An 18449-nucleotide genomic window follows, 5' to 3' on the forward strand; every position below is an offset into this window, starting at 1 on the left:
AAGAAGAGATTATTTAAATTAAAAGATTCAATCACAAGAACTATGAATTATTAGAGAACATTGTGAACCTTGAGTTAACCAGAGCTACATGATATGTGTGTTGAAGAAAAGTGTTATTATAAGATATCTATTAAAACACAAAAGCTTAAGAGATCTCCTCAGAGAAAACAACAACAACAACAAAAGAAATTTAAAGGCTATCACTTTAAAGTTAACCAGACAGCATAACAAGCCAGAGAGAGTTAAAGAAGTGTTTGGATCATACTCTCCGGCACCTGGTGTGACTCTTGGGGATGGTCCTGTGCAGGGCTAAAAGTTGGACTTGATGATCCTTGTGGATCCCTTCCAACTCAGTATATTCTAAGATTCTGCAATCTTCATCTAAGAGAAATGTGACAATTATAAAGGTCTACCTTTAGAAGAAAAGTTTTTCTTTCCATCACATCTATTCAGACAATAGGGGATCAGTAATGACTCCAGAAGGATCTTGAATACTTTATTTCATCTACTTTGACTTTCCCCTCTTTGAATACTTCATCTGCAGGCGTGCCAGATTTATTACGTGCAACTGAGGAATCTCAAGATTTTTTTCCAAGACTCCATAAAATAAATATTTTTAAATTCTCGTCTATAAACCAATGATGACTTCAGTGCATTATCCTATAGGAGCAGACACAACTTATGCTGATCCTGATTTTCTTGTGTTTAAATTGTGAGTTGAGTTCCTTAAAAAAAAAACCAAAAAACAATCCACAACCAAAAAGCCCACAACAACCAGTTGCTGCAGTAACCATAGAAATCTTACAGCAATGTAAAAGGAAAGAAAGAAATCTAGAGGACTTTTCTCAAGTGAGGGCCACTGTATGACATAAAAATTCCAGAACAACTATATTTCAAAGAAATTTGGACAGAATTACAGTCCTTTTTTTTGGACTACTTTAATGTACATAATAATAGTTGAGGATTCTTCACAATTTTTATATGAGTAAAACAATTACATGTGGAACAGTCAAAAACCTATTACAACATGCTTCTTAGAGAAGAGATATGAAAAACTGGTACAGTGGATCACTAATTAAATACATGTAAGCATAATTGGATGCAAATGTGCCAAGTGAAAAATGTAATATCATCAACATAAATCATAATTATATATCCTAACTATGATCTGCCATATGTACAAAGGTCAAAGCCAAAGGTGCATGGCAAATTTATGTATGGGATTTTCTGATTTTAGTTTGCCTTATCTGAAACTCTACCTTCTCCAGATCATAGCTGTGATACTAATTACATATATTTTACTTTAAAGAGTTCTGGCCGTATATACCAGGATGTTAAGACAGAAAAAGAAAAATGTCTGGACCAATACACTAAATCTCATGAAAAAAATCAACTACTGTCGTAAGTGTTAAAATTAAAAAGAGATTTTACACGCTCTTCCTGCTTGCTCCCAAAACTGAGATTAACAAAATCAGTCTCAGCCATTTACTAATCTTTGAGTTAGAAAAATGCAGATGCAACCTCGAAATGCATCAACAACTCACCAGTTATCCTTTACTTTTTCCCCTTTGCTTTTTCTCCCAAGATTCCCAGACTTGACCTGCCTTGACTGGACTTAGAAATAATCTTTTTTTGCGAAAAGGACAAACATGATGAGCTACTTCTCTCTCTTGCTCCAGATTTTTTGTGACATAAGTAAGCATTAGGTGTGCCAGAGAAAGGGAGAGCCAGTCTGTAATTTAATTAGCTCTTTTCACACTAAAGACATAGGATCTAATCCCTTCTCTTCTGAGTACTTTGCTAATTTTTTCCTATAGATATAAGTTTCAATACAGCTACTGATTACTCTTCATTAATAAAAGCAATCTGATATTTTTAGTAGGCTACAACAAGGTCTTCTTTTGCTTTCCAGTGACTATGAAATGTTATGATTACCTGTTCTTTAACATTCGTTCTTAATTCCTAGGAGCATGGCATTTTCAAAAGGATTAAAAAGAGCAGACTTCTGTCTGCTTCTGACAAACATAAGGTACTATAACACAGAGGAGAAAGGAAGGTATCATGATCGATCCAAACCATGTTACAAAAGAACTCTTCCATCTAGGAAGACAACATAGTGATTTTTCAGTATTGTCATGTATTTCTAATTTTGCATCCAAAAGTTAAACATACAGACATATGCTAAATGTGCAGAAATGAAGTAACTTAGAGGTATTCCACGTCAGCCTAAGCATTCAGTGCCTGATTCTTCTTCTCTGACGTCATTATTACATAAGTATGTTCCAAGAAAGTGGCATTTAACTCAGTTTTTATGAAACAATCCTTTAATATGGTTGGATTAAATTAACTCATATATAAAATATGTGTACAGTACTGGAACTGAGGAATTTACTTTCCTTTCCAGTATTCAAAGAACAAGTATTACACATTCAGAAGTTAAATTTAAAGAATATGGACTAATTGGAGCCTACCAATGCTCTTCACACTGAACTACAAAATGCTGCAAAATCTTGTGTTAACTTACATTCATCAGAATCTGAAGTTTACCATGGGAGACCAAAAAAATAATGAATTGAAAATAATAACAGAAGAATTCTAATTTCATTGAAGTCAATGTTCCTGTTATTTCAGATGCAAATTTGGGCAAGATAACATGATATTGGGGAGTTTTTAATTTTTTCTTTAATCACTCTTTGATGTAATACATTTCAGCTCAATAAAATCAGTTACTTCCTCCTTTAGTTAAAAACCAGAACAACTGCCCAATGAAGTCGAAAGACAGGAAGGCAGACAACAATGCTGCGGATTTGTTGATGGCTGTGTACATACCACCTTTCATCATTCCCACTTCATAGCACTTTCTCAGTCGACAAGCCTGGCAACTCTTTCTTCTGTTCTTGTCGATGGTGCACTGGTTAGTAGCAGGACACATGTAGTCATTGTGCCCTGCAAAAACAGAGGGAAAGTAAGGACGTGGTTATACCCAGACACAACAAAACAGACTGTAATAGTCCCTTGTTTTTCACTGAGTATTTAGTACGTCATCTAACACCTTAGGAAGAAACCTGTCATAACCTGTCATAAAAGTATTGATACAGATTGTGAACCAGCATCTCTTCACCACACATTTATTCACAAGTTCTTTAAAAGTAAAAACACAAATTAAAACTTCTGTGGGGTAATTAAAATAATGAACAATTGAAGCAGTCATGAAAGAGGATAGATTAATATGAACAAGTGCCTTGAATTTCTTGCTTTTAGCCTAAGAAATACAATGCCATCTGGTTGTGTGTGCATGTTGATGTTTAACCAATAGACTGCACAAAATGAGGTTTATAAAATTTAAAAGGTCTATGCACATAAGATTTTATCTACCACAGTCTGGGGCAGTTAAGAAACAAACAAAAACATAAAATAGAATTGTTAATTAATTAATTGTACCTCTTGGATAAATATCACTAATTCCAACTGCATGTCTGATATATGCAAACACTTTTAGTCATGACAAGTTCTAAAAGTACCATATGCTGAAACCAAGCTTGTTACTGGTATCTTTTCCTTCAGAGCTCCTCTTCCTCATTTATTAGTCTCCACATCTCAATATTAGTAACAAGGATTTTTAGCATACCATAATTTGTTACTGCCAACAAGCCTCTATTCTAATTTGCTCTTAAAAATGTGTGCTTAAATCTGCTACAAAATTATTTTCCAACCATAGACAAAGTTTAGCAAGGACGATAAAGACTTCAAAATTATCTCATCAGTGCTCTGTATTCATCTGAACACAGCTAAGGTACAGCACACAACAAGAAGAACAACGAAAAAAATATTGCAGAACTGTTTGTTCTTTCTTTCAGGTCGAGGGATCAGCTTGAGGTAGAGTGGAGGTTTGACAGAGGCCTTGGTCTAATCAAATCATCTATCCTTCACTACAAATTAGAAAATAAAGTAAAAATTACTATCCGATTACACCAGGAACATCTGCTCTCTAATGCTGCATAACTGGGATCTCATAAAAATAAGTAGCTAAACTGTAAAATTATTAATAGGGGGACACACTCACTCCAACAGACAGAATTATTGTATTTTAGGTCTATTGGACAGAATAGTATAATTCTGGAAAAATATGTACCCACATGTTTCACTCCAGGACTGAGGTAAAAAGGCACAACTGAAACACCACCTCAACCCAGCATGAAAGACCATTTTAATTTTCAGTTCCTCTGGTGGGATACAGACTATTCTATATCTGATTCAAAACTTCACATGTAAGGAAAATAAAATCAAGTCAGAAAGAAAACAGCTTCAACCATGTATGCATTATCTACAGGAAAAAGAAGCAGAAAAAGAAAGCCATGTTTTTAAGAAAATGCACTTTACTGGGTCATACTAAACAGCAGCAAAAGATTGTAGCACCTGACCTCAATTGCCAGCCTTGTTTCATAAGCCAAGCTCAGAAATAGCATGAGATAAAGATGGAAAACTTTAATTACTCTTTTTAAAAGCAAAGAAAAACTTTGGCAGAGTAGCTAATCTTCTTCCTGGTGAAGTTAAAAGGTAAATTCACATGGTGAATGATTGCAGGCTTTGAAAACAGCAAATAATTTAGAACATCATTTAGGTCTCTCTAAAATAAGCAGATAAATGTTCCCACTTAGGTCAAAGATGAACACATGCTTAATGCCTTTGCTGGACTGGCTGATGCTCATAATGTTCAAATCTCCAAAGAAAAAAAAAGAAGCAACTATGCAAAAACCAAAAATCAAGTAGAATCAATATCAGCAGGATGGCCATCCTTTTTTGCTGTGCTTATGTAGGTGATAATCTTCTCCTTTGCTCTGAATCTATATTTCCTTATGCAAACTTCGTTTGGAAATAGGCACCTGGTTTGCAGAATAGTACATAAAATCATCCTATTTTTAATAGAGCTACAGTTCCTACATTCATATCATCATATTTTTCAATTTGAAGAGCTTTATCTTGAATTTACAATTTTAAGGCTATCATAATTAGTATGTTTGCATATGCATGATTTGCTGTCTAGACAATCCACTGTTCTTTCAAAGTACTTGATAGACTTCACAGAATAAAGACTGTAAAATTTGGCTGCAAAAAAAGGAATATATTAGGATATATTGGGCCATATTAATAGAACAAGAGCAATTAACACAGAATTATTTTTTTCTTAAATGTGTAAACATTTGCCATATTATATTCCAATAAATGTCAAGATTAGCTGGAGGGAATGGTAAGCTTAAGCAGTACAAAAGTTGTACAAAAAAATGAACTAAAGAAACCAATATGCTGGTGTGTCAGCTTTAGAATGCTTAATGACAACTTTACAAAGCAAATAAAGGAACATTTTTGTCACGTGAATTTTGTGTGACACCTAAACTGAGATGGTTGCATTGACTCATCCTGTATTTTGAAAAAGTAATAATTATTATCCTTTCACTAATATGCACTTTGCCTTTAATTATTTTTTTATTTTCAATCCTCAAGGCACACATATTTCTTAAACTATTCTTTATCTATCTGCATAAGGCTACCAGGTTAGCCATTACCTTTGGAAGCACCAGATCCTTCTGTGGTGCTATTCTGTGAAATTAGCAACATTTTCATACATGTCAGCTAGGATGAAAGGAAGGCTAGAGTGTAGATTTTATCCACACCTTAAGGTGCCAAGCAAGTGACAAGTGGGAAGACTGCAGCTGAAAAAATAAACCTTGAAAAGAATAGCCTCACTAGTAAGTGGAAGGTTTACCTTAACAGCAAAAAGAAAAAAAAAAAAAAAAAAAAAAAAGGCATATGCTAACCCAGTAAAAGCAAATGTTGAATGAATTAAAATAAAAATCTACACCAATTTTAAGTGCCCCAATAAAACTGCACTGATTAGTTTTAAAATCCCACTCTTTCCTAACAGATTTCAGAGCCGAACAGAAGGTTATGCCTAATTCCTTTATAAGCACAGACACTTAAATTCACAGCTTAATTACCCTCAGACAAGGTCTCTGGAGTTGGAACTTGGGTTCTCTTAGCAGCTACCCAGGACTGTCGAGGAGATTAATCTTCTTTCTGGTTTTAAACTAGCAACACATTAGTGCATGTGACAGTAAGAAAAAGGGCCTAGAAGACTGTAAAATATACTTCATTTGCATCCAGTGTGGAAGTCCTCCTTTTGCACATACCCCAGAAAGAAAGATTATGAGATATCCTGAGTTGGAAGGGACCCACAAGGATCATCAAATCCAACTTCGGGCCCTGCCCAGGACCATCCCCAAGAATCACACCATGTGCCTGACAGCGTTGACACACACTAATCACAGAACTACTGAAGAATGAGAAAGGAGGAAAGATTAAAATCTATATACTCTGTATTATGTCCTTCAACTATGTCATGTAGCTTCCACACTGTGTTTGCCTTCTAGTGTCTTCATGTATGCATAGCACTGCTCACATGTGCAGTTAATTCAAGCCAAAAGATTATGATACTGACCTTTCCTTAAACCTTTCCATATACTAACAGGAAAAATGAAGAAGGAAGGAGAACGGACATTGCATGAGGATACCAAACCTACTGTCATCTGAGCAGTATAACACTGCGTGAACTTATATATTGAGAAAGGATGACCTATAAAAAGTCACTATTTAACTTTATAAATCTATAAATATAAAATTATATTTTATACTCCAGCAGAAAATTTTGAAGTTTATATTATTGGCCTTAGTCCTAAAATTTCAATTGGTGCTTCACTACTACTTCAGGATTATGATACCATGTGCAAAGTCTACTTCTACCACAATTCTACTCCAATGTTTCTAATTTTAGACAAGGTAACAAAATAGAAAGTATATTTTTTCTTCATGACAAATAAAAAAAAGATGAAAATACAGATCTGATCTCTACAAAATCTGGCAAGGAGTGTAACATCAAGTTTGTATTTCCCTAGCTAATAAATCACAATTGTTTTAAATCCTTGGCACATGATTAAAACAACAGCTGTGTTAAAGGGAAAAGCTCCCACAATGTATTACTCACAACCATCTCAGTATGATCCCTCCAGAGACAAAAAGCATTTTCAGAGAGAGCTGTAGGCAAGTCATGGCCATCTTATTCCCATAGACTTTGAATGAATCTCCTGTATTTTTAGCTTCCCAGATAATTTGAGCTAAAACGGGAAGGGGTAGAATTCTACTACAGAAAACTCCCACAACTAATATAAAGAGGCCAAGAAGTTAAAGGTATCACAAATTACTCCTGTGCACTTAAAATACAACCCTTATCAACAAGAAAATTAATATAAGTGCATTTTTACTCCAGTTATAACAACAGGTTTGGATCTTCAGTACCTGAATGGTTCCTGGTATAATGTATTTTTCAAGGAGCTGTAATGTAGTTATCCTCAGAGTACCCTTGCAAAGAAATTGCAAGTATTTTTATTTTACTGGGGAGAAGAGGGGTGTGATAAAGGATTCTCACTGCACAGAGCATGCAGTGGACACGGGCATTTCTAAGCACAGTGACTTCTCTGCATTGAAGTCTGTGTAACTGAAACTTCAGTACAGTCAACTGCTGGTTTGTTAAATTATTATACTACTCTTTGACATCAGTATTTTGACCAGAAAAAGACCATTTTCTGCCTATGTACTGCTTTCTCATGTAAAGTAAAACTAGTTATTCTCTTCTTTAATTTACTGATATATATCTGTGATCCTTGATTTTGCTTGCTCATACCATAATACCATCCATGCTCTACAGAAGAGAAGGGTCAACTAACACATCTTAATCTCTTGTCCTGCATATGTCTAGCCACATTTTAAAGTGGGGAATACCTGTGTTATTTGTAACAAAGGAAGCCCAACTACTTCAACAATTTGTCATTAAACACATTAAATTCATTAAAATCAAATCTTTGAGAGAAATACATAATCTTATTCAAAAGATTCAGGCAATAAATCTAACTGCATCTGCTACTAAATTATACCAGCAGTTAATTGCCACTCAAGTTCTTTTACAGTAATTCCAAACTAGCACACATGCTTATATAAAGCTTGTTAATAATCTCCTTTTGGAAATAAATTATGTCATGCACTTCCAGTACATTTATCATTTAGTTACTTGACACAGTTTTCTCTAGTTTGATTTCCACTTTTCAAAAGTGACTGCAATGGACAACTCAACCTACAGAAAGTCTGAAAGCCTGTGGGAGTGGAACTTATGGAGCCATTTTAAATTAATAAACCCACCTCAGCTAAAGGCGGTTACAAAAACATATTTCCTGTCACAGTCTCTAAAATGAAGTGGAACAGTTAAGCACTTTCCTGCTGGACAAAAAATACATGTTCTATTGTAATTTTTAAATGTAAAGCTCTTTTTTTCTTCTGTGTGGATATTTTGAACTGCTGACAGGCTCAGCCCTGAGCTAGGAATAATGTGAGTTTCCAAATGAAATATCCATTAAACACTTGCAACATGCAATATTGTTTAAGATATTTTTGTTCCTTGATATGGCACAACAGTCATATTCTAGAGGAAGTAAAACTCCATTATAGATGATAGTACAGGATACATTAAGTACAGCTTCTAAATGCTAGAAATTTTGTCTAGGAGGTGGGAAAAGCTTTGGACCTGGCAGTGTAAGAACCAGGGATCATTTATAAAATCAGATAACAATCAGTGAGAGTTCTCTACTCTCTGGTAATGTGTGTTGCCCAACTTCAGAAAGGTTTTCAACATTGCCTGGGGTGGCATTTCATATGTCAGTTAGGAAAATATAGTTTAGATGATTTCAGAAAATCAGTCTCAGGGAAGAACTATCAGAATTCACTGTTACAATGGAAGCTGATATTGAATGAGGTTCCATAGTGTCTGTCCCGAATCCAGTTCTATAAAGTGTTTTCCTTACTGATAGGTAGTGATCTGGAGTATTAATACTATTAAATGTTATTCATTTGTAAATGACATTTATATGTGTTAGAAGAACAGAGAAAAGACCAGACTACTCTGCTAGACAGAGAAATAAATTGCAGTAGACTACAGAATAAGAATTACAAATTATCTTGGCAAACTGTAGATAGCACATGGGAAAAAAACAGCATAAAAGTAATGACTGGTACAAACCTCTGCATTAAAATGGGAATAATCAGATTCACAAAACAAGATAGAAAATAAGTGGTTTCTTCTCCAGAAAAGTATGCTTGAGTTGATTCTGCATCACACCTTGATTATTGATTATGAAGAGTGTGATGTTTTTGTAAATAAGGCAAACATTGCAATGTGATGCACGTAGACAAATACCACCAGCTAGGCTTGTAAGGTAATCCTAGTGCTTTGTTCAGTACGTGTAAAACACCATATAGAAGGAAATCATATTTAAAAAAAAAAAAAAGAAAACAGTACAAAGTGGAGAATCTCCAAAGCAGAGCAACTAGAAGATTAGAAGTTTAGGAAACTAAACCTATACGAAAATGTTGAATAAACTCTGCTTCTTTGGGTTAGGCAAAACAGAATAGGGTTTTTTTTTCAAGTGTGATAGCAATCTTCCATGCTTTAAAGGCTGTTGCAGAAGGAAAGAGAACATTTGTTTTCTGTGGTATGACTGACAGGAAAATAAGCGATGAGCTTAACCTGCAGGAAGGAAGATTCAACTTTCATAGTAGCCTTCAAAGATAAGGAGAAAAAATCATTGGATCAAGCTACAGGTTTTAAGAAGCAGTTCAATAAACATACAAAGAAATTGGCAGCAGTTGATCCTATCACAGAACAGAAAGATGGTCTAGAGCTCAAGGTCCACTGCAACCCTATGACTCTCTTAGGTAATGAAAAATGAGGAAGTATCCTGGATACATCTTAAGTCACTACTTTATCCATTCTGAACACTGCACTTAAAACTCATTAGAAAATTACCACATTCAAAGCTGTCTTACTAGGAAAAAAGAGGTATTGACTCTTACCTTTCAATAGCATCCTAATTTCTGAAACAAGATCATCATCAATTAGACTGCTGAAATTTAAAATGCAAATTAGGGGACAATGATCAGAGCACATCCCTTAACTCAAGGGACACTGGAGAAAAACTACTAAACCCATAAAAATAAATAAAAAGAAGTTCCAGAGAAATCTGGCTAATCGTGAGTGGCTAAACCCAAGTGAACTTTCCAAATACAAATTTTCTAGCCTTCAAACTTCCAACAGTCTCCTAGCATTCCAACTGTAACCATGAGTTTTCCACCCTGAGACTAGATACTCATCTGCAGCCCCCTCTTTGTTGGCTGCTAGTCTCACTTAGGTCCATATTCTGTAGTTTGGCTGACAACTCATAGCACAAGCAGTCTTAGTAGGGAGTTTCTGCCTTCTTGGCTGCAGGATCTGAGCTGTTATAAAACAGATTACAAAAATACCATCAAAATGAAAGACAATAATGGAAAATTAAAAGGAAGACCTCAGAAATCTCCCAAATTGACAATTGCTGCACTGCACCATTACCTAAACACCCACTTATTAGGCATATTTTACCAGTAAAATTCTCACCAACTAAGATGAAAATATGTATATATTACCACCCCTCTTCACATTACATACTTTCAACAAAGTACAGCTCTATCACTGTGAAATTCAAACAACTGATAACACTTGAAGCTGAGTGCCAAAACTCTCCTACTTGATGGTCAGAAGGCATAACTGGTAATTAAAATCCATGTTCAAGCCACACAAGTAAAATACTTCCAGCTTCAAGAATTCCTGCAATTTGAAGATCATTATATCTTCGTGATCAAGACATTAAAGGCAGGCCTCTGGAATCCCTCAGCATGGGAATCTGATTCTCAGATGCCAACCTGTTCTTGTCATCCATTCTCAGATGCCAACCTGTTCTTGCTGGACTGGTAATGCCTCCCATGATTTAGTAATTTTTAGCTGAATATTTGTGAAATATACCTAATTTTTGTCTGAGTATACAGCTGTAAACAAAGGCAGAGAAGATGCACCTGGAAAACATCAGAAGGGCTTATGAAGAGGAAATGGAACTGAGGATTTCTAAAATACTTCAGCACTTCTGAATTCAAGAAACTCTCCAATGTAAGGAGTTACCCCTTGTTTGTTCTGAATCCCTTGTGTTCCCACTGGGGGCTCACAGCCCCCCATATGTTGGATGCACCCCAGAGATAGTATGAGTAATTCCTTCCTGGCTTGTACATTTTGGTGGCTATCCAAAAAAACAAGAAAATTATAAGGGAGAAAGAATGCGTGAGTCACAAGGGGATTTTTAATTTGTAAATGGCATTTGTGAGGCTGATGTTGAAATACATCATCCAGTTCTGCAATCCAAATTTTAAACAGGCTGTTATGGGTGTGGGGCGGAATCAGAAAAGGTAGAAAGATAAAGGACTCAGAAAATAAAAATATATACATCAGGAAACTGAAACATTTTAGTTCACTAGAGATATCAAGGTGATTTGATTGTAATAATTTATAAGAATTTCCCACAGGAGAAAGATAGTAGTTACTACGTCTGGTTCGTGGATGTGATGTAAAAGCCAAAGTAATATACCCTAGAGGTGTAATTTTTTAGCAGATGGGAGGACAAATCATTAGAATAAGCCTCCATTGTAAGAAAGTTCTTGAGCTCATAGATAATGGCTGGGCATCTTGTAAACTACTCAACTCCATCAAGTTACTGGGCTCTGTAGACGGATAGCATATAAAGTTTATATTGAGAGAAGAACAGACTAAATTATCTAAAAGCCCTTTTTGTTCTTAAAATCCATAAATATTTTAGTAGAGAAGTACAATGTGCTGTGATGTGATTGCTTGTTATGCTTCTGGAATCAAGTCACTTGACCAAGTACACTCCTGAAGGCTACATATGCTGGGTGAAGAATAAAGCACTCTTCTATCACTAAGTAATATGGTATTCTTGATGTCATATGACCTTTCTTTCCCATGAAAGATTTTACAATGATATCCACCTGCACTGAGATTTCTCAAAACAAGCTCCCAAATCACTTCCGGGACATAAACTAGCAAAATAGACTGACATAGGCAGTTTCAGGAGGGAGTTGAAGTTTTCTACCAACCATCTGTTGTTTAAACAAAACTGAAAAGTTGCACATATAGAGAGAGTTGCTAATTCAAGCCACCTTTTAAGCTTTAACTCTTTGACAACAGAGAAAAACATCTTAGCATTTAAAATTCACTAAATATTACCAGACATATTCCAGTTCCCTCGGAAAAAAATGAAGCTACCTATCTTCACCTCAGGTAAGTTCCAATGCAGATGTGAGTTTTCACAAAATTTAAGTATATACTTATGCAGGTAAGTATAGATACCTCAGATATCACTAACAGATACACAAAGGAAATTGATAACCACATATAGCTAGTTCATGTCTATCCTTACTTTTTCTTGTGGTTCTACCTAAAAACTATATAGAATGTTTGACTACAGTCTTTCAGGGACATCAAAATTCATTATAGCAATTTTCCTATAAAATCTCTAATGAAAAGTATTGAAATGATCCATCACCTCAGCACCTATATGTGTATTGAGAAATATAGGTAAGCAAAGAATAAGAGCTGTGCAGTTATCTTGCATTTGAAGAAAGATACACTATAAACAAAACCAAAAATCTTTGCTGGAAGCATTACTTTTGTTTATACAAACAAGTCCTGTGAACCTCAATATTGTTTAATCATATGATTTCCAGGAAATTTTTTCTGATTTTTTTAGGAATGTACAACATATATACAATGCAATATATATAATAAATCACAAATATATACAACAATATGTAGTCCACATACACTTCTATATATACACCTATATATAAGTAGCATTCATTCCTAGCTATCTGATCACAATCTATTTAAAATTACTATCATCTGCAAGGTAAATGTATATTTTTACATCTATTCTCAATCAAAAAATTACTGTCATTTTCATAAATTGGATGTATGTCCAATGACAATGTGTAATTGCTGAAATAGCAATTGGAGATCTCTTCCAAATCCAGTAGAAAATTCAAAACATACTTAGTTCATCAAGACTGGGTATCTATGACTTTAAAAGTTCCTCAAAGGACCTTTCATACCATCTGTGATCAAGTGATCAGAATTCTCTCATAAGTACCCATATTCTTGAATCATTTCATTTATAATACTGGATGTCATTTTTACAATAACTGTTAATCACAAGGGAGGTGGATCAATGGGGAAAAGTATAGAGGAGTTTAACAAATGGGATCAGAAGTCTAGAAAGCATGTTCTACTGAAAGAACTTGGTTTGTTTAGTCTGAAATAAGAGAAGACTGAGGAAAGATATGATAACAGTCTCAACTGTGTAAAAGGTTGTTGTAATAAACCTTATTCATGCCCACAAGGGATAGGGCAAGAAGCAAGGAGCTTAACATAGAGAAAACACGACTTAAAGGTAAAGAAAGGCATTTTATGGGATACTGGAAACTTAAGCTTTAAAAATTAAAAGCTGGACTACTTAAAAATTATGATAAGTATATAAACGTAGCAAGAAGTAAATTTACTAACTAGGCTTTACTGTAGCTCAAATAGATGACAGTTCCATTGTGGTGGACCACATTTGTCCATATGGAGAGCAGGGCAAAACCACCAAGTGCTGACAGCAGAACCATAGAGCTCAATGAAACAATCAGATTATTTTTTCTTCCATAATGCCCAAAAGCTGAAGATATGTGCTCTACAATTACTTTGTAAGTCTTACTTTTGCTTAAGACTATTTCAGTTTCCACTTTGTTGTGACTTAGTTCAGTTCAAGCACAAGGACAGAGTTTCAAAAGTGTAAGAATAATTCTGATTTGGTCAAGGGAATTGAAAACTAAAAATAACAAAAAACACATTAAGGGAGCTGTTCTCCTGACATCGCAAGTTAAAGTAAATTACTGTGATGTTAAGAGGAAAGCATTTCACCCTTTCTTCCTCTAGTGTTATTTATTATTAACCTCTGGTTCTAACCACTTGCTTTTTTTAAAAATCATTTCACTGTGTCTGAACAAGCAGAAATATGAGTAACTATTAACTTATCATTGACATTTAAATAATTCCATCAATCTCTACCCTGAAGCCAGTCTTTCACTTCTTTCTTTAAGGCAGGAAAAATTCTGAGTTGAATGCTTGAGGTCTTATTTAACTCAACTCAGTGCTAGTCATGCAACAAAATAGGCAATAATCACACCTTGCAATATGAGGTAAAAACTGTTCCTCACTATGTTTACTTCAGAAAAGGAGCAACAGGAATTTCTGTGCCCATATATCACCTGGAGATTTAAAAAACTATAGAAACCTACGTAAAGCACAGCAGTTTACCAATTTTCTGTTTGAAAGGAAGAAATCTCTTATTTTCTTCTCCAAAATAAAACTTAGATACTGAACAGTACCTGCATTTTCAGTAGAATTATAATTACTTCTCACTCAATTTAAGAAATGTCGAACAAAGTAAAAAAAAGCATTAATTCCACAGAGGGATAGCCATTTGAATAAAGAATTATCCTTGTCACAGTAATTCACACTGTTTTTGTTAGATGCCCTTTACTCCACTTACGTTTTCAGCCATGACAAGACCATGTACTCAACCAAACTGTGTATAGTTCAAAGCCCTGCTTTGTTGACAGACACAAATGCTATTTCATCAGTCCTTTTCAATATTGGTTCTCAAAAGACATCTAACGTCTTCAAGGAGTTGAGATTTGAACTGAACCATCTGGCTAATGAAGCATTAAATTAAGATTAATAAATCAACCAGCAGGAATTTATCATCTGACAGGGAATTTTCAAAAAATTGCTTTGGATAAGAATATGATCACAAAGGAGAGATATGCATAGCCTGTAAGAGTGGTCATCCTGATCCAATATGGATTTTGAAATTCGATTTTTCACTGCCTCCATGGTCAGATATACCTAAAGAAAGGACAACACAGAGAAGCTTTCCTTTCCTTCATCGATGTTGGACTAAATAATAACCTATTATTTACCTGATAGAAGCGTTCACCAAATACAGAGCTAAAAGTATATGGGAGAGCACAGCAACTGCTAATGAAAACCCAATAAATGTCATTATCCTGGGCTCAGGCTGCAATCTCAAGTAGCTTCAGTTTCCTCAAGAGTAAAGAATAAAGGTGACTCACTTGAATAGTTTATTACCTTGAATACTCCTTTTGAAGAAAGCTTTGCATCCCTCGCAAGACCAGACCCCATAATGGTAGCCTGAAGCGTAGTCGTTGCAGACAGCACAGTACCGGGTTTCTTTGGAGGACTCCATGGACAGGCTCCCTTTCTCATTGGTACTGGACATCCTCTCCCGGATGCTGTGGCGTCTGTTATCAGAGCTTGGCCTGTTGATAGCAAAAAAAAAAAAAAACAAACAAAAAAACAAGCACAGTTCTTTCAGGAAGGTTAAGACTCAACAGATGGAAAAAGAAAAAAAAAATTTTATCACCCTCTCTCCTTTTCTAGTTGGAAAGGTGCAGAATCAGTAAGATACAGGGGAATTTCTCACAAATCAACCTGAAATTACTGGCCATTGTACCTTGAAAAAATTAAAAGCTATTAGATAAATTAATCAGTTTTTCTCTAGACATTACAAAGGAATAAGAAAAAACAGCATTATTTTGTGTACCTGCTCCTGCCCAAGGATTTTAACATGACTGCAATATCAGCAGCTAGTCTGAGAATATGAGTCAAAAATCACTTAATGATTGCATTTGAATTAGCTTAATTATTAACTTAAATTATTATATTATATACACTTAAATTATTAACCAAGCTATTTTCAAGTGTTATTCCCCAACTAGAGATGCAAACATTACTTAAATTATCAAGACTAATACTGCATAAAACAGTCCCTATTCTCATTACGATATCACTTTCATAAAAATTAAGAAGGGGTTTTAGCACAAAAAAAGTCAGGAGGTATTAAAAATTGTTGCCAAAGAATTTTTGTTTCAATGATACACGTTACTACACATGTATTACACTTATTAGACATACCAGACATGCACGACGGAACCCACATGTGCAGTATGCTGCTGAATGAAAACCAAACAAATCAATAGTGTAAACGACAATGAATTCACTTCTAGTGAACCTGGTAAGAGGTTATTATGGGTAACTGCTGTAGGCATGGTATACAGTATTCAAAAAGGTAAGAGGATGTGAAATTACCAAGGGAACCAGCAATGAACTCTGGGATTGCCCCTGCAAGGCAAACAATTCTTGCAAAACATCCTTTCCAATAAGAGTCTGCACTACAGATTGTCCATGAGACAAATACCACTGGGTGTGACAGCACTAGACAAGCTAAAGCACGAAGAATCCTACTGTTTACAGTAATTACTCACTTTGCCATGTATGCTTTAACTGCTCATTAGTAAACAGGTGGCTCATATCTCCCTAGAGTCCCAATATTTCCTCAAACACATTCTGGTTTTGAGCCTAGGAGACTCTCTTTTGATTTCTTCCTACATACCTAATTTTGACTTACTCCGTTCTTCAGCGCAGCAAAACTTCCTGTGTTTTGATGAACCAAGACATTTCACACCAAGCACATCTTCCTGCTTCAAACCCGTGTTCCCCAGCAGCTTTTTGATTTCTCTAGGTATGTCTAACTATCCTCTCTCATCTAGCCTAAGTACCTTGACACCTGCTGCAGTACAACTCAACACCCAAAAGCTTTCTACCAGCCAAAAGTACCTTGACACTCTCACATGTTCTCTCAGCCAGACCTTTGAGACTTCGTATATATAATTTCTGTTCCCGAATATGATATTAATGCAAAGCTATTCAGTGAAAATATATCAATTAGAGAAACAGGAGGCTTTACCATGTTAGATAGCAGAAACTGCTGCTGGCATATTCAGGAAAACTGCATTTTTTAAACCAAACGTTCTTTGCCAAGACTTATACATCAACTAATATTGAAAATTTATTTAAATATTTCTTTTTTTAATTGGGACTGTGGAGAAGTGAAGAAACTGTAAATGGTGAAGCTCTGACATGGCACAACTCCTGCTTTTTAGTGAGACAGGGAAACTGGAGTATGTCACAATTATGACAACATGATTCTATGAAACTAAGGAGGGAAAAGAAATCCTTGCATATTTTAGATGCTAAAATGTTAAAAAATTAGAAATTTAAAAAGTTAAAACAATTTCATAAATCAATCGTTATGGATACAACACATATATTGTCCATGTAACTACCTTTTCCAGCCCACCAGACCTAGGTATTTTCTTTATTCTTCTCAGGGTCCTGAATCTTCCTTCGAATTTGCTTTATCTCAGTGCCTCTTTTATTTGACTTCTTTTTTTTTCTACTGAGCACTGATCAAAGCTGTCATTTTTTATCTTCTCCACCCTAGTCTTCCCTCCCTGCAGCTATATCACCTCTTTCAGTATAACTTTAAATGAATCACAATGCAGCTTTTTTAGCATACATATTCTTAGGTGTATATAACTAGCAAGCAATAGGTACGCATGACGACTTGATACATATTCCTAATTTTTGATTATTTTTTCAAAACTGATACAAATATGCATGTTACACAAGGTTCCCAGAATTATTTTCACATCAATAAGAAGTGAAAGAAATTACAATTTTATGAAGTTTAAATGTTATCCTTTTTTTAAAAAGCACTTTAAAAAACAGTATCAAAAAAAATTTCAAGTTTCAAAAAAATTACATATTTTTGCAGGCATGTAGCAGTTTTCCAACATCACACATGCACACACCCTTGCTAAAGCAGTCCTGGTTTCCTAGTTGGATACAAAAGAATACACTTTAATAAGTAAAATCAAAACAAAGAAATATCAAAAAGTATCAATTATCCCTGATTTATCAGTCCAGATAAATTTTCATTTTTTCAGAACATTTGCTCAGATCAAGACTAGGTTTGCAAATACGTTTTTACTAAAATTATGTTTAAGAATAAAATATGACTGGAAAATGGTCTGAAACAACAAAAAAAGCTTTTTCCAATGTAGAACAGATAAGAAATTTCATTTAATATGTACACTGCAGCAGTGTATAAGCTGCATAAACACTAAGAAGGAAGACGCAGGGAAGACAGATATTTTGCCATGCTGTGGTGAGTCTCTTCCACAGGTTCTGTTCATCCTCAGTCGCACAATGAGGCCACTGTTTCAGAGGGAGGCTGCTGTCAGAAGCAATGAGACAGCACCCTCTCTGTTAGCCAACACAAGGTCTGCCATACCAGGGATCAGAGGCAGATGGGGAAGCAGTGCTGTTGCTCACACCTGCCCGTAATCCCCATGTGTTTCATATTTCACTGAGGTCTCCACTGGACTCGTGCACACAAACTTGTTACATTGAAAGAGCACTATAACTCTGTTAACACAGACCTTCACAAAGCAAAATGAATCTAAAGATGACGTTGCTGGCTTCCCACCCCCAGAATCACTGCCAC

At 35.2% G+C, this 18449-nt stretch overlaps 1 protein-coding gene across 3 annotated transcripts in view; it reads right to left on the reverse strand.

Annotated features, from left to right (window-relative positions):
• The window catches only part of ESR1 (estrogen receptor 1), a 164950-nt gene that overhangs the window by 64683 nt on the left and 81818 nt on the right, over positions 1–18449 (reverse strand). For all 3 annotated transcript variants that reach the window (XM_017821973.1, XM_017821975.1, XM_017821974.1), the window contains exons 3-4: positions 15170–15360; positions 2830–2946 (exon numbers count right to left, since the gene is read on the reverse strand). In XM_017821973.1, coding sequence (XP_017677462.1) covers positions 2830–2946; positions 15170–15360 — 308 coding nt within the window. The remainder of the gene's footprint in view (positions 1–2829; positions 2947–15169; positions 15361–18449) is intronic.

The sequence above is a fragment of the Lepidothrix coronata genome, unplaced genomic scaffold, assembly GCF_001604755.1.
Source record: "Lepidothrix coronata isolate B3197 unplaced genomic scaffold, Lepidothrix_coronata-1.0 Scaffold94, whole genome shotgun sequence".
NCBI lineage: Eukaryota > Metazoa > Chordata > Aves > Passeriformes > Pipridae > Lepidothrix > Lepidothrix coronata.